The sequence below is a fragment of the Mus caroli genome, unplaced genomic scaffold, assembly GCF_978045245.1.
Source record: "Mus caroli unplaced genomic scaffold, Mus_caroli_1 scaffold_12, whole genome shotgun sequence".
NCBI lineage: Eukaryota > Metazoa > Chordata > Mammalia > Rodentia > Muridae > Mus > Mus caroli.
The window spans coordinates 96,537,598-96,563,473 of record NW_028227267.1 but is presented as its reverse complement, the minus strand read 5'-3'; the positions used below and the strand labels follow the sequence as shown (position 1 = coordinate 96,563,473).

Here is a 25,876-nt window from a genome sequence, read left to right as displayed (position 1 = left end):
CTACAGAGGTCAGGAGACAGGATGTGACATCAACATAAAATGCATCTCCTAAAAATTCAGCAGATAATTGCAAGCCACTGGTTTAGGTGCCAGGGCAAAGAGACACCAAAAAGACAGCACCCACCTCTTCATGTCTGTATTCTTGAGCATGTTGCTTGACTCACTCCAGGGCTCACCTTGTTCAAGTGAGGTTCATAATTAGCACAAAATGACACAGGAATATCAGTCATTTCCCAGTACTGACCTAAATGATTTGATTGTCAATAAGCCTAATTCTTTCTAAGACCCTGCAAGGCATAGATGTTATTGTCTTACAGGAAAAGCAATCAAAGCACAGAGAAGCTGACATGTTTCTGAGACATTCCTGAGAACATGTCAGCAAGATTGCTGGTTCTGTAGTTCTTAGCTTCCACCATCCTGACTATCCACTAGTTCAGGTTGGAGTAGAACAGAGAACACTCAGCCTCCTGCCTCAGGCCATGGTAACCTTTCCGAACCTGTTTCCTTCATCTGCTTGTCCTTTCCTGCACAGAAGTGCATTTCTCTGAGGTGCTGAAAAACAAACTCCTATAATTAAAACCAATCAGAAAAGCAATCACCCAGTTCATCAAGTATGTAAACTGCCAACCATAAACTCAGCAATATCCCTGAAAGAATTTAATGAACGTTAATTGACTGAATAAACAAAAACTATGCGCTTTTTTTTCCCTAATTTTCTTTACAAAGTACCTGGCCTTTAGAATTATACATTGGATAGTGTTTAATGAAATTCCATTACCACTAAGTTTACTTTATGAGCTTTCTTTGATAAAACCCATTCAAGCTATCCTGGAAAATACTTTTTTATTACCTAGTTTATATGACTCTCTTAAATTATGACTTGTCAGGCAGATGAAAAGAAAGTGCTGCCCTATTGTCTTGGATACATAAATCTACTGTTTACATACAGGGTAATTTTTCTCATTAGCGTCTCCTGTGGTGTCTTATTCCCTGTGGCTCAGGTTAATCATGTTACTTTTATCTTGGTCACAGGAGCTAACCTACCTGAGTCACGTTTCATTCCCCATTATCCAGTCAATCACCAACAACTGACAGTCAGCTTATGAAATGCCTAGGAAAGTGGCCCCTCTGGTTCAGATTTTATGGACATGACTTTGCTTCAGTCATTTCCTTCCATGGTAACAGTAGATGGCTCTCTCATTGATAAAAGCTTTCATTTAAATCACTCCTTTGCCAGCAAATCCTGCTTTTATAGACCAAAAATTCCCTCCTGAACCTCATCAAGTAAAGATAAAAACAAAATCATGACACTTTGTCGGAGCTTGGAAAATTAGGTATTCTTAAGGAACCATCTGGAGTCCATTTGACCTGTGCTTGGCCATCTTGGATATACTAGGCCCTCCCCAACCCATTCATGGCATATGATTTCTGCATGTGTGAGACAATTTGTTGTCAAGGTTAAATATGTAAGTTAGTTTTCCTTCATAATTATTTGCTCTCTCTTCTCTTCTGCTCACTACTTACCAGAAACACCTCTACTCATCAAGAGTCAAGACTCATTCTTTGGTGTCCTCCATTAAGCTTGCCCTGATCTTCCCATAGAGAACTAGACCTTCCCTCCCTTGGCACCCATTTTACACTTGATTGTGCCTTTCTTTATCACATATCATTTTTATGACTTACATAATTATGATTTGCATACTTAATAAATTGGAGAAATCTTTATTATCTTCCCAGATGCCACTAAATTTCTCCATAGCAAAACTCTTGATGTGGAAATTGTGCCCTTAGAAAGACCTGGACATGGATGGTGAGCAGAAGCTCTGCGGCCCTTGGATGAGACCTTTCTCCCAGGGCTATGGGTAGGGAAAGCTGATGTCTGTGCCAGGGAAGGAGTTTGTTGTTTTCCTCTCACATGTACTTGGCATGGGATGAGGGAGAAACCAGAGAAGTGATGAAAAGGAAAGCACCCAAGAAAATGAAGGGAGCCACAGGCTGGGCTGGACCGTCAGATGCACAGAGGAGCCAAAAGTGTTTTATAAATAGAGGGAGCCCCAGGGCAGTGAGGAGGCAGCTCCAAGAAATTCTCAGCCTCTTGGCAGGGGTGGAAAGTGGGGGGGGGATGAGGGCGGGGGGGGGGGGGAGACACAGCCATTAAACACTCCTGTGGCTGCTGTGTGTGGTTGTCTTGGAGATGCCAGTTGAAGAAGGAGATGGTTTGAACATCAGAACTAATGCAGCAGACAGAGATAGCCCAGAGAACATAAACTTCTTAGAAGTATACACTGCCTGACCACCATATTAGCAGAGATTTGAGCCATATCTCACATATTTAAGGTAGATAAATAACCAACTGTCACACCTCATTGGATTATAAACTCTCTGGCAGTGCTTTATATAGACACCTGCTTTTCTGTGGTGGACTCACAGGAAATAACTATTTTATGGAGTCAGTCACGTTAAGTTGAAAAATACTTATAAGTGACTAGTATTTTACTCTAGTCTTACTGATTATCTTAGCAGGAAAAGGTCAAGTTAAAAAATTAACAGGGCATAAAACATTTAATCACCACTAAATACAGTACTTACTGTTCTCCTTTTACAATTGAAAAGATTTTTTTTTATCCCTTGCACAAGAAAGATGTGAGGTAGGAGAACGATATGGGCTAGAGCAGCTACGACTCATTGGGCAAGCACTTAGCCATCCCAAACACCTCCTTCTTACCTAAATTCTTAGATAAATTGCCGATAAGAATTATCTGCATTGCTAATCTTAACATGATTTTCATGACACTCCTCCGTGTGTGTATATAAGCCATTGTTTCATTGCCCAAGTGTTTCACAGTGTACACTGGGAGCAGTTAGCAGCTCGGTACATGTTGAGGGATAAACGATATCCAACAATACTCTGGGGCTGACAACTATGGACAATCTGGTACCAATAATGGAGGAGAATGAAAATAAGAAAATGAATAATACAGACATCATTTGAAACTCTCACAATGTTTACATGGCCCTTCTTCCTGGCCAAATAGGGGGTGGGCCAGGTCTGTGCATTTGGCAGGCAGCATGACCCCAAGACTTGAATAAAAGGAAATGTTCTAGGTGAACAAAGACGTATAAGAAACAGCAGCTCTGTAGAAGGGTCTAATTGCAGAATGTATTTGAAGACAAGGGATAAATATTCATGAAGGAAGACAGAGAACCTAGTACGGAATGGTCCGAAATGCAAGCATCTTGTGGAAGGCCGACTCAAAGGAGACCAGAACACTTCTCAGCTCATCCAATGAGGACAACAATGCCTCAATATCACAACCAAAGATATCACAATAAACTACACCAATATGTGTTATGGCTGCAGACTTAAAAGCCTGCAATAGAACCCTAGCGAACAGTTCCAACAGTACATGAAGAACTGTATACCGTAATGAGTGGGATTAAGTCACAAGTGAGGCTCTGTTAACATGAAAACCAGCAGGACCCACTACATTAGTAGAAAGAATGACAAATGCCCATGATTGTCTCTATCTGTGCAGAAAGCACATTTGGCAATCTCTAACATCCTTTCATGATGAAAACACTCATCACAGTTGGAATCCACGGGAATGTCCCCATCCTCATGAGGACCAGGTATGCTCACATCTAACAGACAGGATAAAAGATCACATAGATGAAAGACTAAAAAGATCAAGACACAGATGTCTGAATTTAGAGCTTTCACACAACAGTTTAGCCAAAGGCAATTAAAAATAAATAAGAAACTCATATTGCCTCCATTCACGGTTGACATGAGACCTTCTTCCTAGAAAACACTAAAGGTATTTCCAGAAAACTCCTAGAACTGACACATAAGTTCAGTGCAGTAACAGAACACAAGGTCGGTGCACAAAAATCACTTATGTCCCTAGACTCCAACAGTGGGCAATCTGAAAAGGAAATTAAAGAAACAGTTCCATCTACAATAGCATGGAATAGAAGAAAACACCTAGCAGGAAATGTAACAAATGAAGTGTTTAAGCTGAGCATTAGAAACCACAAGACATTGTTTACATTGTGGGGGTTTTGGGGGTGGGGGTGGTCTTTGATGATGAGCCTGACAGAGATTGACCCTCTCTATTTTAAACAGTACATTTTGTTTATTTGTTTTGCTTTTATTTTTCTTTGTATTAATAGATCAACTAGTTAGAGTAGGATTTCATGATGGACACTTTTAAACATAGCTCTACAAAAGGCCGGAGCAGGTTTGCAGATGAACTGAATTCAGTTGCCACTACCAATATCAGTAGACGCACAACAGCCTACAACTGTACCTCCAGGGAATCTTCCACCTTTTTCTGGCCTCTGTGGGCATCCATATGCATATAAACATACACACTCGCACAAGCACACACAAACATACATACACACATACACACACACACACGCGCGTGTGTGTGTGTGTGTGTGTGTGTGTGTGCAAGAAAAATAAATCCTTAATAAAATATGCTGCACAAAATTAAAACCATGTAGTTTTTGTTCCAAAATTGTAATTAGAATAAAAAATAAGCAATCAAAATCCCTAGCCTGTTTAGCCTGAGTTTCCTAGCAACCAAAGCAAAAAAGTACACATTGTGAGACTCTGAGGTCTAGCTGATGGAAAGAATGTTAGTGCTACCAGACAGATTTTTCCTGATTCTAAGTAAAGTCTTAGTTCTGAACAGGGTCAAGAAGACAGGTCTCTGACTTCAAGGCTGCCACCAGATAGCTCTGTGCCCTTGGAATAATGACGAATACTGAAAACTCTGTTTCTTTATTTTCTAAAGGTCTTCCAAGTATGAAATTGGATCGTAATAATGTACCATCCAACTGTAGCACCATTAATTTGACATGTTATTTGAAGGTCAAAGTTTTTATGAAGTGGCTTGTTGTGGGGGAAGCAAAGAAAATATCCTTCTCTGTCTGATTTGAAAAGTTTTGGTCTTCTCCCAAGTTCAATCATATAGTCATTTTGTTGTAGGAAAGATAGGTATTTGTCGCACACTACAATCATCTTGGTGAAAAAAAAAAAAAAAACTTATGTGGAAAGATCCCAAGGGGTCCTACTCAGCCTTGTTATTTATGTAGCCCCATGTGAGCAATAAAAGCTTTTCAATAATTTATGCAAGCCTAAGTGTGAGGTAGTTACCTGACAAAATTTCAATACTCTTTAATAAACCAAATCCCCAGTGTGACATAGACGTGGCTAATGACCAGCATACAATAGATGGAAGCTTGTTTTGATGGTCATGTCAAAAGTTTTATTCTGTGCTTGTGTCAAAATATCTCATTGGAACTGCCAATTTAAACGATCCTATATCTGTTTTAATATTTAAAACGTAGAGCCCCATCCTATGCTATTCTTGCCTGGGGTACCTACACAGAACTGCCTTAGTAGTGAATCTGCCTTCTAAGATCTTTCTAATGTGGAAAAAATGAGCTGCTCGCTGTACAGTTATGTCCGAGAGCAAGCAGTGTTCTGATCCTCTGTTGGGAGTCAGAAAATGATCACCAAACTCCTTCCTGCCTCCTTTTTCTGTTCAAGCCTTTCAAACATCTGTTGATAATAGAGAGATGTGTTTGAGATCATGAGTCCATGTTTGAGCAGCTTAAAACTAAGCTGTTATCTTTGGTTAAATAAAGAGTATTTTTTAAGATATAAGTTTTAGTGATGGGGGTGGGGTAAGTATATGTGCCCACCAGAGACCAGAAGAGGTCCTCCGACGGCTAGAGTGAACAGATGGTTCTGAGTGGCTCAATGTTGGAGCTAGGAACCAAGCTCAAGTTCTCAGGGAGAGCATCAGACATCCTTAATCACTGATCCATCTCCACAAATCCAACCAATAATTTTCTAGACCAGCATGATTCTAGAAGCTTTCAAAGCAGATATGTTCAAGAACCATGTAGGTAAGAAAGATATAAAGGCCTGCTTTTCTGTTAGGCTGTTCCTCAGTGGTAGACTGACTGTTTGTCTACAAAACAGGAGACCCTGGATTGAATCCCTAATACCGCAACAAAGAAATAAGTGTGAATAAGGCAGCAGGAGGCAGGAGGACACACAGCCGCAGTGAAGAGGGTAGGGCTCGCCTTCAAGGCATTGGGATTAAAATAATTACCTGTAATCCTGCTTTGACCTAGCAGGTTTGTTTTGTTTCTTTTCAAGTTCTCATGATCCACCAAGCTACAACTGTCCTGGCAGAAACCTTCAATGTTCAGAAGAATCTCTGTAGAAAAGTTCCCCTAAATGTTGAAGCAGCTTATGTGTCGCCTGTCCTGTGGGTGTGTCCTGCCTACTTCAGAAGTTCATAAGTCCAGAGCAGAGGTTTCACCTGGTACTATGAAGTGATTTTTGGCATAGAGTCTTTGTGATGCATAAAGTGTTTTCACAGAGGTTGCTAGCCGAAGAGATGTCATCTGTCTATAAGAGATCTTTCTTTTGTTGTTCAGAAACAATTCTTTCAGCTGCTGGTCTAATCACATCATAAAAGTTTGATGAAGAAGCATAATCATATGTGGTACTTTTATTGATTCAGTTTTTTAGAACCTTCTTATACCTTTTTTTTCCTTAACATGGCTTCATCTTGCTTGCTAAAACATGAAGGAGCTGAAACAGAAAGCTCAGCCTCCGGTAGTTTTTAATCTATTAGTGGTCTGGAAACCAGTGTGGGGAAGCATTTCATAGCTGCTGTTTTACTGAGGTCAGTCATGAAACACTGTGACTCCTGATCCCTTAGTCTCCCAAGGGACACATTTCTAAAGTCATTATCTTCCTGTCAAGTTTGTACGAGATTTTTGTTTACTAAAATAAAACCGTAATTAGTAATACATGTAGGGCATACTGAGCTCATGTGAAAAAGTGTCAGCTTTAGTTCTAATTTAGAAGACTGAGCTTTCTGTGTGAACTGGGTATTATTTAGATGAGATATTACTTACCGTCATTATGTACATTCTGGGAGCATATTGAATTCTGATTCTAACATGAAATGGGATAATGTGTGATTCACAGCTTCTAGAAACAGTGACAACTGCTAATCTTAGAATTTTAAACTTCAGAAGTATTAGAAAATGTATTTTTTAAAACATATCTCTAATCTTAAGGTAATTATTGCTTGTTCCGTCTAACTCTGAATTCCTTCTGGTAGTATTGTAAGTGGACCACAGTGACGGGAGGAACTTGGCTCTTCAGTACGCCTTGACTCATGCCACTATGGGCCTCTCCATTTAGAAAACTGTACCTGGGAAAACTGTATACTTCACAGAGACTTTAGGTGCCAGTGAGATGGCTCTGCGGGTACAGGCTCTTGCTGCCATGCCCAATGACCTGAGTTCAATTTTGGGGACCCACATAGTTGAAGGAAAGAACCAGCCTCCTCAAGCTGTCCTCTGACCTTCATAAGCACACCATAGGATGTACCCTTATACACAATCAATCAATAAAATTTTTTAAAAATTAGAGAAAATATTTTATCGTAGAATAATGGCAACTCAACCCCGTGTGTCTCTGATAGTGTTTTCGAAACAGTCTGCCTTATAATTTTCAACTGAACAACATGTGCCTTTGAAATGAACAACATTCACGAGTGTCCCTGTGTGTTGTGGCCTTCCATAATTGGTTCCGAGCAGACCTTTAAGTGATTCATATTGTTTCATCTCTGTTTTGTTTTACATTTTCTCATACATTCATTTGTCATGCCTTCTACATCTTCTCCCAAAGTATAAAGTAATACACAGCGCTGAGCTCCGGGGTCAGCCTCTTGGCTGCACATCCTGACATTGACTCTGACTCCGGATGCCTCGGCTTCTTCCAGTGCAAGATTTGATGCCGTTGGTGTGAACCTTAGGATGGCTCTGAGACTAAACAGAGAAGAGCCTGATGCGCACACACTAAGCATTCTGTGAATGTACATTGTCAGCGGTATCCTCAACAATGCAGCTGAGTGTGTGTGTGTGTGTGTGTGTGTGTGTTCTTAACCTTGAGAGGAGGTCTTGGCCTTTTCTTTCTCCCTCCCTGCCTTCCTCCTTTCCTTCCTCCCTACCTCCTTCTCTCCCTCCCTCCCTTCCTTTCATTCCTTTAGGAACTCCAATTTCAGCAGAGGCCATCTCCTCACATTGACGTCACCCATGACAAATGGCCTTTTATTACCTGCTGATTACAGTTCACCCTGATTTTCTTTTTCTGTGGCAGCCATGCAGTGCCTTCAATTTATGAAATGGAGCTGTTTCTGCATGTGACTTTCCCAGACTCTCTGGATTTAATTCTAATTTAACTTGCCACTCGAAGCCTGGTTGTGCTGCTGCTGCTGAAGTCATGATTTGTTCTTTTGTTCTCCCAGGATCTAAAATTACCACATGGGCCTCGGAAGCTTCTCGGGCATCTATCAATTGCTCTGAGTGGGGTGGCCTTCTGAGAAATAAAGGGGGTATGAAGTTACTGCTTTTAAAAGTATTTATCTGTTTATTTATTTTTGCTGTTGTTGTTGTTGTGTATGAGTATTTGTGCTTGTGTACATTTGCATTTGTATGATGGAGCTCATTCACATGCCTCAGCACAAGAGGACAGCTGTGGAGTTGGTTCTCTCCTCCGGACTTTCAGTGGGTTTCAGGGATTGAACTCAGGTCTGTAGGATTGCACAGTACCTATCTTTACCCATTGGTCATCTGGCCAGCTGCAGGGACTGGTCTTTTGAACTCTAAGGATCTATTTAGTACCAACTTACTAGGGCCATTTTGAAAATACAAAGATCATCACTAAATGCAATTGAAATAATCCTGAACCTGGAGTGAAGTCATCAAGGGCACATTGACATTCTTTAGAACACGTCCAACTTGTGAAGTACTGAGTCAGCTTGGATCCTCAATGTCATCTAACCAGAGAGCACACTGCTCTGAAAGCATGGCGCATGAAGGGTAGAGTAGAAACAGGGGAGAAGGATGCTGGCCATTCTGTTACATACATTCATGATCAAGAGAAGCCCCAGAAAGAGACCTGGTTAGGGCAATGATTCTGGGATCAGGGTCACTCATGTTCCCGTACCTACTTACCTGTGAGAGATCCCAGCCTCCTATATAGGTACTACAGTAGCCATGCTATGTCTAGAAAGTTATGTCCCTGAGCTGCAGCAAGAACTGTAGTTATTATTGGCTTGTATTTCAGTGCTAAACTCAGTAAAGCAAGTCCTGGCCATGCTCAGCCTCTGCTTGTCAGTTAACAGATTTATCACAGGTACCTTTAAGACCACTGAAAACTGGTTCGGTTTCAGAAATTCTTATCAAGATAAGCTGGTTAAAGTTGACCACAAGCAAGATCTGTGGCTGCGTTTATATGGGTTGACATTAGTATTCATATGTTAATGTAAAATAATGTAAATAATAAAAGAATGTAAAAAACAGTGTGCTTGTTATAGACCTTACATTTCAACTTAATGGAAACAAATACTATCATTGTCTTGATTTGTGAAAGATGCCAAACATCATACAACACAATAAAGGACTTTCTTTTATAAGGTTCCTTGAGCCAAAAATCTATATTTATTTGCACGGTTACATATTCAAGAAATGAATTGATTTCACCGTATCAGGGCACACAAAGTCTTCCTGTTCATAGGAATCCCTCTCAGTGCTGGAATGGCTCTGAGGACTAACTCAAGTTGTCCTTTCCTGTTGTTTTGACTCTTGTCCCGGCGACTGAGTCGATGACATGGAAAACCACAAATCCATGCTGATTGATAATGGAGGCTTTAATATGTGGCTCAGCCAGTCGCACAGCCTATGTTCTTTCACACTAGTGCAGATCTCAAGTCAAACTGCTTGAGGCTTGATGAACGGCATTTACGTTTGATCTTACTTTCTCTGAAGCCTTGACTGCCTGTTCTGCTATTTGTAGACAAGAAAAAATACACTACAAAGAAATAAACAGGAATGTGCTGGAAGAAGATGTTGTTCAACAGGTGGCTGAAATGAGGGACTAGAGTGGTATGAGAAACAGTCCCTGTTTGTCACTTAAGTGATGGCTTTTTTAAATGCAGGATGAACCGCTCCCATAATCCTTCCTTGGCTCAGCAGACTGTGATGTGTGGGCAGTTTCATATTAGATTAAGTTCAGATGCTTAATGCTTAAAAGGTGGTGGGGTTGGGGTGAAGATAGAAGACTTTGCACAGTTATGACATTGGCGTAGCTTTGCTTATAATGCTTCAAAACCCCAGGGTCATATTATAAATTTCTATGATTGCAAATTATACATATTTAAACATCTATGACATGAACATAGGTGTGTAGGGAACAGAGGGGCCTAATGGGAGGATGAGGCATGAGAAAGAAGACAGGTATAGGAGAGATGTGTTCATCATACAGGTATGCCTATGTGTAAGGAGACCTGTGTAGCCACAGTGTCCTGGACAATGGATACACTGGAGCAAAACAGGTTCCATTGGAAACATCTAAAGAAATTGGCAGTAGCTTCTCCCAGGGAGGAGAAAATTCAAAGCAATGGCCCAAGAAAAAGGGGGCATCTTTATCTTTGTGTTTAGTTCTTAAAAGAGATGAATCACTAATCAAAGGGTTTTTCTTTTTGTATTTATTATGTACGGGGGTAGGAGTGATGTCTGTGTGTGAGCCTGCACACCTGTGCCATGGCATGATCATGGAAACTAGAAGGAAGCATGCGTGAGTGGGTTCTCTCTTTTCACCATGTGGCATCCAAGTCTAACTCAGGTCATGTTGTCAGAATCAGTAGCAAGCACAAGTAGGAGCCTTCTTACTCCCCCAGAACACACATCCCCAATAATATTAATTTTGATGTTTAAAAATATGTATAATAGCTAATAACAAACACATAAAGACTCCTCAAAAAAAAATTAGAACAGGTTAAGACCTGAAGGGGGTGCAGAGGATCCTACAAAATGTTGGTCATGGTAAATGTGTCTTATAGAAACAAGGGTGCCTGTCTCTTTATTGTATTCCATTGTAATTTTAGAGAACTTCATGGGTAACTAATAAAAAGGTGAGTCATGTACTTTCTGTCTCAATCAAAAGAGATTACGGTTTGAAAAAAGTGCATGTAAATGAATTACCTGACATTACACACTAATCCTGTTTTTCTACTGGGCATTAAAATGAAACAACACACAAGTCTGGGCCAAACTTCATAGTTAAAGTCTTTTTTCCCCCTCATAATAGTAGTACAGCTAATCTTTAAAGACAATGCACTTTATTCCTCACCACACACAAAAAAATAAATAAAAATAAAAAATAAAAAATAGGAAAGTTAAATATCAAGTGCATTTCTCTGCCCAGAAATTGCTCGTCGTGAGTCACCATGTTGATGCACCGAGACCAATTCTTTCACCCTGACCTCAATTGTTTTACAATGTGTGCTGTGATTTGCATGGTTGTATGTGCTACATGCAGCTCAGACACTGCTCGCTCTCATTAAATATGTCTGTATTGACTTTATCTAGAGTGGGGCTTCCCAAAACATTCTCTAGAAAGGCTATTTAGACTTAGCAAACTGAGCTGCTACTTTAGCTCGGACAGGGGATATTTTCTTGCTTGCCTCTGCTGACACTTGCTTTTGGAGTTTGTTGCAAGAGACTGACTTGGTGGGCTTGGGTGCTTTATCGTGTACCCCAGGCTAGCCTCCAGCTCTGGCTCCTCCTGTCTCAGCCAATCACATGCTGAGATTTCATGCCTGTATCACCGTGCCTAGCTTGCTGTTGTGAACATTGTCTTTCTTTCTCCAGAAATCTTTAAATAGAAAATAGTCATGCTACTTTCTTTAGCTTTTGAGAAACATCCAGGAGATGAGAACAGTGTGTATGATCATCGAGCCCATGAGGCTACGGAACCCACAGCCGTGTTCTCAGCCTGCTGAGGTCCCGGATCAAGGGCTGGGCTTCTCCTCGTGTAATGCTACTTCTTTTTTTTTTTTTTTCAGTTCAATCTCACCATTTAGCATTGAGAGCACAAGACGCCAGAGACGATCAGAATCCCCAGACTCCAGGAAACGGCGCATCCACAGATGTGACTTCGAAGGGTGCAACAAAGTCTATACAAAAAGTTCTCACCTGAAGGCACACCGGAGAACACACACAGGTACCGCTCCCATGGGCTTCTTACCGGGGCACGGGGGAGAGGCAGGGACTGGGAAGGGACAGCAGCTCATCCTGGGCTCATCAGTGTATGATGAACATTCTCAACATAGCGACTTTGGGTCATTCCTTCTGTCTTGCATACATTGTTCTTTCTAAATGCTGTGAACAGAATGAGCTAATCATCTTTCTGGTAATCAACTTGGCCACTTAATAATTATGTGATTTATTAAGTGTTTTAAAATATCCACTGGACACTTCAAACAGCCAGCTGAACAAAAGTCTCCCCTTCCTTCAAGTTTACATTGAATTCACCACCATCCTTGGGGCATGGGGGTTCTGTTTTCAATAGTCTTCCTCTTTATTTTGTTTTAGTTTTAGGTTTGTTTGGTTTTTTTTTTTAAGACACGGTTTTTCTGTGTAGCCCTGGTTGACCTGGAATACACTCTATAGACCAGAGTGGCCTCAGACTCAGAGAACCACCTGCCTCTGCCTCCCGAGTGCTGGGATTAAAGTGGAGGGTTGGCACCACTGCCCGGCAACACTCTTCTTCTTAAGTAGCAGAGAAATAAACTCAAAGGGTTTCTATACAGAGCAGCACTGAACGTATTTTCAAAGTCAGTTCCATAAAATCCTGTGTGATTTTCCTTAGTAGTTGTTGTCACATAGGGAGAGGATTTTCAATATTTACAGAGAAAAGAAATTGATTCCTCAAGTAATTCACAATTTTACCACAACTCAACTATCTATCCTTCCATACACCTATGCCCCACTCATCTAGAAAGCACTGGTAATCATTATTAGTCATTGGCCACAATGTGGGTTTTTTTTTTTGTGCTGTGTGGCCCTAAGCTGGCATCCCCTGGGCTCCTTCTGAGTGCACTCAATGGGAGCTACTGGCAAGGAACAAAAGACAAAAGAAGACCCACCATCACTTGGTCTTCCCTACCAAGTGCCTGGTGACTTAATTCAGTGACATTCAAAGGAGCAGATGAAACAGGGAGACAGTCATAGCCTCCCTGCTGTAACAGGTCACAAACCAGCAAGTCCTGTCAAGTACCTGTCGTTGACACAGACCAGACTCCAGCAAGGTTCTCTCATGGAAAACTTCAAGCATAATAGATTCCTGTGTGACTGTGTAAAACGCATTCTCCCTCATATCAAAATAACTGCTCAAGGCAAACCACTTCCCAGATTAAATTGTAAAATCATTTAAACTGGCCTTCTTTGCCATTTCTTGAGCGCATGTTACTACATCTGTTTGCAAAGTCATGGGCCAGAAGCATTAATCATGCATGCTATCTACAGGGACTGCAAATGGGTACAACATGCTATAAATTCATGAGTTTAATTGGAATCTCTCCACAATGGTACCCATGAGCATATTTTGTCACGCTGGTCATTATTATAGCTCACCGGGTTCACAACTGAGTAAGGCACAACTGACGACTCCACCCCACCCCAGCAGCCTACACAGCACCTTCCTGTACTAGGAGAGCTAGCCAACAGGAAGTAAGTGTTCTGCTCGGTACCCAGTTGGTTTCTGCATGCCCTACGGCCAAAGTATATGATGATTTTAGCAATGGGGTCTTACAATCAAGTACTGCTGGGTAACCAAGACTGATAGATTTTATTGTTTGGGGGATATCTCTGGATAACCCTGATCAACAAGTCAGGGAGAAATGTCCCATACCTGGCTCTGGAGTTTCTATTTTGCAGCCTGTGACTTCCTAGAGAAGTACATGTCCTGAGCAGGCAACTCAAATGAAACAGAGAGGCAATCAGAAGAAACGTCAGTAGTCTGTACTGTTTTAGGGGTCTCTTAGACCCTCTTGACCAATATCCCCAGCCAGGAACTGGAATTTTTATTAGCTCGTCTACTGTTTTTGGCTTCTTATGTGAGTCTCCTCTGCTTCCGATCTTTTCCCCGCGCTTTCTGCTTAATTCTGTGTTCTTCTCCCCCCCCCCGCCCCCCCGCCCCCCCCCTCCGCCCCCGATTGTGCACTTCCTCATGAGATGTTCTCATCATTCTTAGGTACTACTTTTAATTTTGTAGTATATTGATTTACCATGGTTCTGGGAATTGAATCCACAGCCATGCACATGCTACCAATAAATAGACCAGCAAGGTCCATTCTCAGCCCATTGGACTGTTTTTAAATCACATTCTTACTCATTAAGACAAATAAATGAGCACAAAGACATGAAAGCCCACAAGCCGGAAGTGTGGTGAGTCCATGCCCCAGTTGTTATGGGGAAATTTCTATCCACACACACACAGAAATCGTCTTCTATGAATCATCACATGCTGAGCTATTTCTATTCTCTTTGAGCTTTCTGGAATACTTATTAGCCTCATTTTCTCACAGACACACCCCTATTCTATTCATCCAAGTGATACATAGCAAAAGAGAGGAGGGTTTTTAATCGGGTGTGATTAAAGAACGTATTTCCCCAGGACGATTGGATTTCATCTTACAGGTTTTAACATATGCTAAGCGAGTAGAAGAGACGTCAGTTATTCACCATGATTCAAAACAACGTAAACCACGGGCAGCTGAAGCAGAATTAGTAAGCTTGAGTTATTAGTAAGATGACCTCACAGACTTTCAAGGTCACAGTGGCCTTCTACATCACAGCACAGAGTATGTTTTCTAGTTAGAGGGAGCTCTTGCCTAGGAGCAAGTCACTTCTCCGCTGTTTTCCACACATTTGTACATCCTTTGTCTTGTTCAGTCTGCATAGCTCTTTTTCACACAAGGACTGCTGCCCCTACACTAGGTTTTCCACCTCTCCTTATGGACGTCCACCAGCAGCTTGTTCATCAGCAAGACATTGGGTGGAAGTTTAAGACAGAGTCCTGTCCTCTTATGGTGCCATTTGGGGCTTCCAGGTGGATGGGGATCCCTCAAATGATCACACTTTTTCTGACACTGACTGGCAGTCATTGGGTCATGGTGAAGTACCTCCTGTCATCCAGATTAGACACTCCCAATTTTGTCAGCCGTGTCTTTTCTAGGTGCTCTCACGCTTGTCTCCTTATGCTGTCTTTATAAGGTTTGTGGGAAGAGATATTTATGGAAGTCTCTTAATGTGAACAAAATATATGTAAGTCTTCTGGAAGTTAACTCTATTAGGAGCATGTAGATCAAGGAATGCTGCCAACGAGATCTAGTTTATTATCCATTGTAGCAGATAGAAACCGATTAATTTTTAGACCTAGGCTTATAATGTTTGAGCTATCCCTGAAATGATGACTTGCTCTGGAGGTGAGGTTGAGGCAACTTCTGGGGATCCAGAGAACTCTTGCTGTAATGTTGGCAGCCTGGGGATTTATATGTTACATTCTCCAATCCAGAAAATGCATATTACAAGCCCATTGTAGTGACTTATGGTATTGTGTTAAAATCAGTAAGTCAAAAGGATCTGAATAACACACACACACACACACACCCCATCTCTCCTTCATCGTTTCCATCTTTTCCAGTTGATTGATGGGCAGATTGAACATGACAAATGCAGAGAAAATACCCTGAGTTGTAATCCTAGAGACCTCCATATGGCAGGCTCTTCGTGTAAATATGCTACCTCTAGTCTGCAGCAATATATACTCGCTAAACTCCAGCCTAAAACCCAAAATGCATCAAATCCATTCATCCCCTTCCCAGGGAATCACTTACAGCCAATCCTCTGTATCCAAAGGGGTCCACTCCTGTGCATTAGTCTTGGATCTTACTTAACATCTGTGAACTTTTTCTTGTCAGCATCCCTTAGCAGTATGCACAGAAGCTATGGGAAGCATATGCATTGTATCAGATACTGTAAACAGCCAGATATTATCTGGGGTGTCCAAGAAGATGTGCAGAGGTTAGATGCAAATATTTCACTGGTTTCTATCTTACACCTTGAGTATCTGTGAGGATGGGGCAAGAACCAGTTCTCTGATACCTAGGGACCACTCTAGTCTGTGCAGGCATAGCCTCTTGAAATGACAGTCAAGTGACATTATTGTCAAATAGAAAGAAAGAGTAAAATTTGGTTAACTTGTTGTAACTGGTGTCAAATGATCCCAGGCTAGCTTATAATTTATAATTATACACAAGATTTCATAACATAGTGAGTAAAATGTAATCAACACTGGCTCTATAGAAATTCAGGCTGGCTTGCATGCTTTTAATAAACAGCTTCTTAGCCTTACCTTTGCTTCAGGCATGTTGAGTAAGATCCTTATGTGTGACCAAAAATACTGTATGTGGAGTTTGGGATTATAACTGATGAGTTACGAAATCCGTGCACGCTATGGGAAGGGAGCAGGCTGCAGTGAGAAACTTTCCTTAAGAAGGACACAGTAATTATCCTGTTAATGCTTTACAGTTCTGCACTTTAATAGTGTCTGACCACTCGTGCATTTCCTTAGGACACAACCTTGTAAACATTTCTAGGGATACAGGAAAGGGAACTTTTCTAGATGTTAGCAATGCATACACAATTAAAGAAGAGTTTGGGAGTGCACATTTAAATAATTTCAATTTTAAAATAATCAGCTCTATTTTGTTACTGTGCAGCTCAGGTAGTGGCAGGAATATGTGAGCAATTATTTTGAAATGGTGTCATGATGGCAACCCCTGCCGAGGCTACATTGTTAAAGGAACATTACAAAGGAGAAAATGTAGCTCAAGAGTCATTCACAATTTTGCCAGCAGGCCCACTGTTCCTACCCTCTCGTCTACATTGTATATTTCTTCCACACAATAAGGTATGCAGTGTATTTAAATGAAAATGTAGAAGATGTAAGTTAACGGAGTCTTACTTGTACAGTGAATATCTACTTTTCATTTCCTTCATTTAAAGCTAGTACAGGTATATGAAGTGTACATTCTAAAAGAAAAGATGGCATCATTTCGAGTGCTCACTATAGTCTTAAGCAGGGGCTCTCAACCTTTGGGGCTCGGAGTACCCTTTCATGGGGGTCAACTAGGATCATTAAAAAACACAGATACCTACAATATGATTCATAACATTAGCAAAATTACAGCTATGAAGTAGCAACGAAAATAATTTTATGGTTGGTTATCACCACAACCTGAGGCACTGTGTTGAAGGGCCGCTGCATTAGGAAGGCTGATAACCACGAAGTAATTTCAATGCTGTTTTAACTCTCAGGTGTCAGTAATGCATACAGCCACTAGATGGAGCACTAGACTCGGCTGTTGCAGCTAGGCTAGGTGGGAAATTTGATGGCTCTCCTGTTGTGTGGGACACACTAAACTGAAACGTGGCAATCAGAATGAAATGTTCCACAGAGCATTTCAACTTAGTAATGAATGGAAAACAGAGTTAAATTTCAAGCCAAGTTTCTAAAAATAATTCCAACATGTCTTTTCTTTTTCAATAAATATTGGAAATATTTCATATTATAAATTGATATTATGCCCCTGCCACAAATCTGGGGTAAGGGGGGGAGTCATTAATAGGGCAGTTTTGTTTAATGTTCATTAAAATTTATATGAAAACTGAACTTGAGATAGATACATTTCTCATGTGTCTGCCTTCATAAAAATAACTCATATCAGAATATTAGACATCAAAAGGTTACTTATGGAGGCTTGAAAATATGAACCAGGGATGACTAAACTGTGTCTGAAATCTGTCCTTATTTACATTTAAAAGTAAAGGAAACTGTATCCTAATTAGCAACGCCTCCTCTGATGAAAGGGGCATGTGCTGTAACTGGATCACTGTTATTTATAAATTACACGTGTGATGCACTTAAGCCCCACTTACACCTACGCTCCCTCCCACGCGGTGATGCTAAGTGGCTCCAGATTCCACGGTCTCACTTTTCCCCTGACTCATCGCTTCTTATTGCTATTCATGTATTTCTTTCTTCTAAACTGACATCTCAATTTCCTTTTTTTTTTTTCCTGAATGAGATTCTAAAGTGGCTTGGGGAGATTCTCTGACAGCTGTCCATTGCGGTGGCCTTTGGGTCCACCTTCAGATACGTACAGTGCTACTTCTGATATTTGCGTCATTAAAGCACAGCTCATGGTTCCTTGACCTCCCCTTTTTAGGATCTCCCTCCCATCTCTATTAACTATAAGACAAAGCACACAGCCTAGTGATGGTGCTGAGATATCATCTAAACCCTGACTCTTTTCAGGGTAGAATCCTCATGGTAAGTAACTTGTAAGTCCTGGCCAGAGTTCATGTAGTCTATGAGCTGTATGGTTGTCTTCGTCTGTTTCTGCTGCTGATGGTACAGTATCACAGACTAGGCAAGATCTAAAGAATTGAGCTTGCTCCTGATTTCTGGGTCTGGTCCAAGGTTGAAGGACTGCATTAGATGGTGGCCTTCTTGATATTGGAGTCCCGTGGTGGCTGTCACAGGACAGGAGACAGGAATGTTTGAGAAACTTATTTCCTACTCCTTAATGCCTCATGGTAGGGATTAAATTTCAACATGAATTTGGGTATTTGTTTGTTTGGTTGGTTTTTGTTTTTGTTTTGTCTTGTCTTGGGTTTTTTGTTGGTGGTAGTGGGATTTTTCTGGATGGCTGTTTGTTGGGTGAGTCTGAGTGTCAATCACACTCAAACTACAACAAAGTGTGCTGAGAAATTAAAAAATGAAATATGAAATGTGAAGTGATGAAACTAAAGTTTGCATCTCTCTTTGTCCTGTAACTGATAAGCTTGGAGCAGCTACCAAAGGTGTGGCAATCTCACGGATTTTCATTTTTAGCTTTATCACCAGATGTTGTAAGTCTCATTAAAAATGTGTGACTCAGGACATCAGTTTTATAACCGAAGCAGATAGATACAGTGATAACACATCCTAGGCATTCGGCAGTCCTTTGCTGAAGTGGATCCAGCTATAGAGATATGTCATTGTAAACATATGGCTACAATTAAATAACTTTACTTGGGACTCTAATGGATTTGATATGTATGAGCAGTAGTTGTTTAGAAGTGAAGCTAACCACCATTTAGTAAGCATAATATGTCACTGTCATAGTAAATAAACAGTTGTTTACATTCTTACTAAAATATTTCAGTTTCCCATTTGAAAGGCCATATCCATGGGGTGAACTCAGCAACTACGGGTTTTCTTTTTCTCCATTTTCTCCATTCCTATAGATGGAGTTTCAGAAGGACAGAAAAAGTCATGGACCGTCCTTGGTGAGCTTGCCCATAGCAGAGTAGATAATTCACACCATAGCCATGGGAGATCAAGCAGTTGCAATGGTGCCTAGTTCTCCAGATGAGCCTGGGTCTGTGCAGCTCATTCTGACCCTCAACTCTAACCTCAAATGGCCTGCCTACTTGACTCTTTTCTTCCTACTCCATCAGTCAATAACGTCTTTTCATTTTCCAGAATGCCTCAGTGTCACCTGGCCTATTAAGCTTTTTGACACGCGACCCACTCACATATACACCTTGTGCCCCCAAGTAGGCATTCCATCCTCCAGAGCCCTCCAGTATGTAGCCTGATACTATGAAGACATTATGGTGGAAAGGAAAGGCATGTGGGGAAAACTGAGGCAAGTTGAACAACATTCATGGCAGCTGACCAGATAGATGTGAGGATGAGGGAGGGGAATGCTAAGCTAAGAACAGCCAGCGTGTGTGCTTACTGTGGGGGCTTGGGATACTTGTACACATGAAGATCTCACGTGGAGGGTACAGACATTTCTCTGTCCCACAAAATCATGCACAGCTATGCAAGTATGCTAGACATTTTTTACTGGCTATGTAAATCCCAGGAAATGAGCCAGGTTAGAACATCCACCAGGGGTCAAACATTAAGGGAAAAAAAGCCCATTTTTAATTGAGGCCCTGGTTGCTCTAGGGTCTGTGTTCTTGTCTTTCAACCCAGTCCTTGACAAGTTCACAAACCTGCCAGGTTGATCCCTTCAGGAGAGCCATCAATCCCATGCTTGCCTGTATGGCAGCACATATGTACTTAGCATTAGTGTGACAAGATGGCATGAGAGGTGACTAACTAGCCTTTCTCCCCACTCTATGAAACTTTTATGTGAGAAGACACAGACCAGGAGCACTAGTCCCCAAATAAAACCAGACAGGCCGCTCTTGAGTGCTCCATTGCTCAGCACACGACTCTTTGCATGCTAATGAATGAGATTTAAAAGTGAAGACTAGGAGTAGGACCACAGGCCTCTTCCGGATGGACCAGCACCGGGGTAGCTAGAGCGCAGGGTCGGCTGACACTCACCAGCTACCCACAACACCCGCCACAGGATCTTAAGACTTCTGGTGAGTGGAACACAGCTTCTGCTCCAATCCAATTGCGCGCGGGACCTGAGACTGCATTAGTTAGGGAAGCAGAAAACCGGCCTGAGTAGGACCACAGGCCTCTTCTGGCCGGACCAGCACCGCTGTAGCTAGAGCTCAGGGTCGGCTGACACCCACCAGCTACCCATGACCCCCGCCACAGGATTTTGAGACTGCTGGTGAGTGGAACACAGCTTCTGCTCCAATCTTTAAACAGTGACAACAACAACAACTAACCCCAGAGATTACCAGATGGCGAAAGGTAAACGTAATAATCTTACTAACAGAAACCAAGACCACTCACCATCATCAGAACCCAGCACTCCCACTTCGCCCAGTCCAGGGCACCCCAACACACCGGAAAAGCTAGACACGGATCTAAAAGCATATCTCATGATGATGGTAGAGGACTTCAAGAAGGACTTTAGTAACACACTTAAAGAAATACAAAGGAACACTGGTAAACAGGTAGAAGACAGTAAAGAGGAAGCACAAAAATCCCTTAAAGAATTGCAGGAGAACACTGCTAAAGAGTTACAAATCCTGAAAGAAAAACAGAATAACATAATCAAACGGGTAGAAGTCCTTACAGAAAAACAGGAAAACACATCCAAACAGATGATGGAATTCAACAAAACCATACTAGACCTAAAAAGGGAAGTAGACACAATAAAGAAAACCCAAAATGAGGCAACACTGGAGATAGAAACCCTAGGAAAGAAATCTGGAACCATAGATACGAGCATCAGCAACAGAATACAAGAGATGGAAGAGAGAATCTCAGGTGCAGAAGATTCCATAGAGAACATCAGCACAACAATCAAGGAAAATGTAAAATGCAAAAAGATCCTAACTCAAAACTTCCAAGAAATACAGGACACAATGAGAAGACCAAACCTACGGATAATAGGAGTGGATGAGAATGAAGATTTTCAACTCAAAGGACCAGCAAACATCTTCAACAAAATTATGGAAGAAAACTTCCCAAATCTAAAGAAAGAGATGCCCATGAACATACAAGAAGCCTACAGAACTCCAAATAGGCTGGACCAGAAAAGAAATACCTCCCGACATATAATAATCAGAACAACAAATGCACTAAATAAAGATAGAATACTAAAAGCAGTAAGAGAAAAAGGCCAAGTAACATATAAAGGCAAGCCTATCAGAATTACACCAGATTTTTCACCAGAGACTATGAAAGCCAGAAGATCCTGGACGGATGTTATACAGACACTAAAAGAACACAAACTCCAGCCCAGGCTACTATACCCAGCCAAACTCTCAATTAACATAGATGGAGAAACCAAAGTATTCCACGACAAAACCAAATTCACACATTATCTCTCCACGAATCCAGCCCTTCAAAGGATAATAACAGAAAAAAACCAATACAAGGACAGGAACCACGCCCTAGAAACAACAAGAAGGTAATCCCTCAACAAACCTAAAAGAAGACAGCCACAAGAACAGAATGCCAACTTTAAAAACAAAAATAACAGGAAACAACAATTACTTTTCCTTAATATCTCTTAATATCAATGGACTCAACTCCCCAATAAAAAGACATAGACTAACAAACTGGCTACACAAACAAGACCCAACATTTTGCTGCTTACAGGAAACTCATCTCAGAGAAAAAGATAGACACTACCTCAGAATGAAAGGCTGGAAAACAATTTTCCAAGCAAATGGTATGAAGAAACAAGCTGGAGTAGCCATTCTAATATCTGATAAGATTGACTTCCAACCCAAAGTCATTAAAAAAGACAGGGAGGGACACTTCATACTCATCAAAGGTAAAATCCTCCAAGAGGAACTATCAATTCTGAATATCTATGCTCCAAATACAAAGGCAGCCACATTCATTAAAGAAACTTTAGTAAATCTCAAAGCACACATTGCACCTCATACAATAATAGTGGGAGACTTCAACACACCACTTTCACCAATGGACAGATCATGGAAACAGAAAATAAACAGGGACACAGTGAAACTAACAGAAATTATGAATCAAATGGATCTGGCAGATATCTACAGAACATTCTATCCTAAAACAAAAGGATATACCTTCTTCTCAGCACCTCATGGTACCTTCTCCAAAATTGACCACATAATTGGTCACAAAACAGGCCTCAACAGATACAAAAATATTGAAATTGTCCCAAGCATCCTATCAGATCACATGGACTAAGGCTGATCTTCAATAACAAAATAAATAATAGAAAGCCAACCTTCACGTGGAAACTGAACAACACTCTTCTCAATGATACCTTGGTCAAGGAAGGAATACAGAAAGAAATTAAGGACTTTTTAGAGTTCAATGAAAATGAAGCCACAACATACCCAAACTTATGGGACGCAATGAAAGCATTTCTAAGAGGAAAACTCATAGCTCTGAGTGCCTCCAAAAGGAAACTAGAGAGAGCACACATTAGCAGCTTGACAACATACCTAAAAGCACTAGAACAAAAGGAAGCAAATTCACCCAAGAGGAGTAGACAGCAAGAAATAATCAAACTCAGAGGCGAAATCCACCAAGTGGAAACAAGAAGATCTATTCAAAGAATCAACCAATCAAGGAGCTGGTTCTTTGACAAAATCAACAAGATAGATAAACCCTTAGCCAGACTCACTAGAGGGCACAGGGAAAGCATCCTAATTAACAAAATCAGAAATGAAAAAGGAGACATAACAACAGATCCTGAAGACATCCAAAACACCATCAGATCCTTCTACCAAAGGCTATACTCAACAAAACTGGAGAACCTGGATGAAATGGAGAAGTTCCTAGACAGATACCAGGTACCAAAGTTGAATCAAGATCAGGTTAATGATCTAAACAGCCCTATATGCCCCAAAGAAATAGAAGCAGTCATTAATAGTCTCCCAACTAAAAAAAGCCCAGGACCAGATGGGTTTAGTGCAGAGTTCTATCAGACCTTCAAAGAAGATCTAATCCCAGTTCTTCACAAACTATTCCACAAAATAGAAACAGAAGGTACTCTACCCAACTCATTCTATGAAGCCACAATTACTCTGATACCTAAACCACAAAAAGACCCAACAAAGATAGAAAACTTCAGACCAATATCCCTTATGAATATTGATGCAAAAATCCTCAATAAAGTTCTTGCTAACCGAATCCAAGAACACATCAAAACAATCATCCATCCTGACCAAGTAGGTTTCATCCCAGGGATGCAGGGATGGTTCAATATACGGAAATCCATCAACGTAATCTAGTATATAAACAAACTCAAAGACAAAAACCACATGGTCATCTCGTTAGATGCAGAAAAAGCATTTGACAAGATCCAACACCCATTCATGATAAAAGTCTTGGAAAGATCAGGAATTCAAGGCCCATACCTAAACATGATAAAAGCAATCTACAGCAAACCAGTAGCCAACATCAAAGTAAATGGTGAGAAGCTTGAAGCAATCCCTCTAAAATCAGGGACTAGACAAGGCTGTCCACTTTCTCCATACCTATTCAACATTGTACTTGAAGTCCTAGCCAGAGCAATTCGACAACAAAAGGAGATCAAAGGGATACAAATTGGAAAAGATGAAGTCAAAATATCACTTTTTGCAGATGATATGATAGTATATATAAGTGACCCTAAAAATTCCACCAGAGAACTCCTAAGCCTGATAAACAGCTTCGGTGAAGTAGCTGGATATAAAATTAACTCAAACAAATCAATGGCCTTTCTCTACACAAAGAATAAACAGGCTGAGAAAGAAATTAGGGAAACAACACCCTTCTCGATAGTCACAAATAATATAAAATATCTTGGCGTGACTCTAACTAAGGAAGTGAAAGATCTGTATAATAAAAACTTCAAGTCTCTGAAGAAAGAAATTATAGAAGATCTCAGAAGATGGAAAGATCTCCCATGCTCATGGATTGGCAGGATCAACATTGTAAAAATGGCTATCTTGCCAAAAGCAATCTACAGACTCAATGCAATCCCCATCAAAATTCCAAATCAATTCTTCAACGAATTAGAAAGTGCAATCTGCAAATTCATCTGGAATAACAAAAAACCTAGGATAGCAAAAACTCTTCTCAAGGATAAAAGAACCTCTGGTGGAATCACCATGCCGGACCTAAAGCTTTACTACAGAGCAATTGTGATAAAAACTGCATGGTACTGGTATAGTGACAGAAAAATAGACCAATGGAATAGAATTGAAGACCCAGCAATGAACCCACACACCTACGGTCACTTGATCTTCAACAAGGGAGCTAAAAACATCCAGTGGAAGAAAGACAGTATTTTCAACAAATGGTGCTGGCACAACTGGTTGTTAACATGTAGAAGAATGCGAATTGATCCATTCCTATCTCCTTGTACTAAGGTCAAGTCTAAGTGGATCAAGGAACTTCACATAAAACCAGAGACACTGAAACTTATAGAGGAGAAAGTGGGGAAAAGCCTTGAAGATATGGGCACAGGGGAAAAATTCCTGAATAGAACAGTAATGGCTTGTGCTGTAAGATCGAGAATTGACAAGTGGGACCTCATGAAACTGCAAAGATTCTGCAAGGCTAAAGACACCATCAATAAGACAAAAAAACCACCAACAGATTGGGAAAGGATCTTCACCTATCCTAAATCAGATAAGGGACTAATATCCAATATATATAAAGAACTCAAGAAGGTGGATTCCAGAAAGTCAAATAACCCCATTAAAAAATGGGGCTCAGAACTGAACAAAGAATTCTCACCTGAGGAATACCGAATGGCAGAGAAGCACATGAAAAAATGTTCAACATCCTTAATCATCAGGGAAATGCAAATCAAAACAACCCTGAGATTCCACCTCACACCAGTCAGAATGGCTAAGATCAAAAATTCAGGTGACAGCAGATGCTGGCGAGGATGTGGAGAAAGAGGAACACTCCTCCATTGTTGGTGGGATTGCAAGCTTGTACAACCACTCTGGAAATCAATCTGGCGGTTCCTCAGAAAATTGGACATAGTACTACCGGAGGATCCAGCAATACCTCTCCTGGGCATATATCCAGAAGATGTCCCAACCGGTAAAAAGGACACATGCTCCACTATGTTCATAGCAGCCCTATTTATAATAGCCAGAAGATGGAAAGAACCCAGATGTCCCTCAACAGAGGAATGGATACAGAAATTATGGTACATTTACACAATGGAGTACTACTCAGCTATTAAAAAGAATGAATTTATGAAATTCCTAGCCAAATGGATGGACCTGGAGGGCATCATCTTGAGTGAAGTAACACAATCACAAAAGAACTCACACAATATGTATTCACTGATAAATGGATATTAGCCCAAAACTTAGGATACCCAAGATATAAGATACAATTTGCTAAACGCATGAAACTCAAGAAGAATGAAGACCAAAGTGTGGACACTGTGCACCTTCTTAGAATTGGGAACAAAACACCCAGGGAAGGAGTTACAGAGACAAAGTTCGTAGCTGCGATGAAAGG

At 40.9% G+C, this 25,876-nt stretch overlaps 1 protein-coding gene across 8 annotated transcripts in view; it reads left to right on the top strand.

Annotated features, from left to right (window-relative positions):
• The window catches only part of Klf12 (KLF transcription factor 12), a 415,415-nt gene that overhangs the window by 360,598 nt on the left and 28,941 nt on the right, over positions 1-25,876 (top strand). For all 8 annotated transcript variants that reach the window (XM_021182110.3, XM_085828811.1, XM_029469158.2 and 5 more), the window contains one exon: positions 11,949-12,106. In XM_021182110.3, the coding sequence (XP_021037769.1) occupies positions 11,949-12,106 (158 nt within the window). The remainder of the gene's footprint in view (positions 1-11,948; positions 12,107-25,876) is intronic.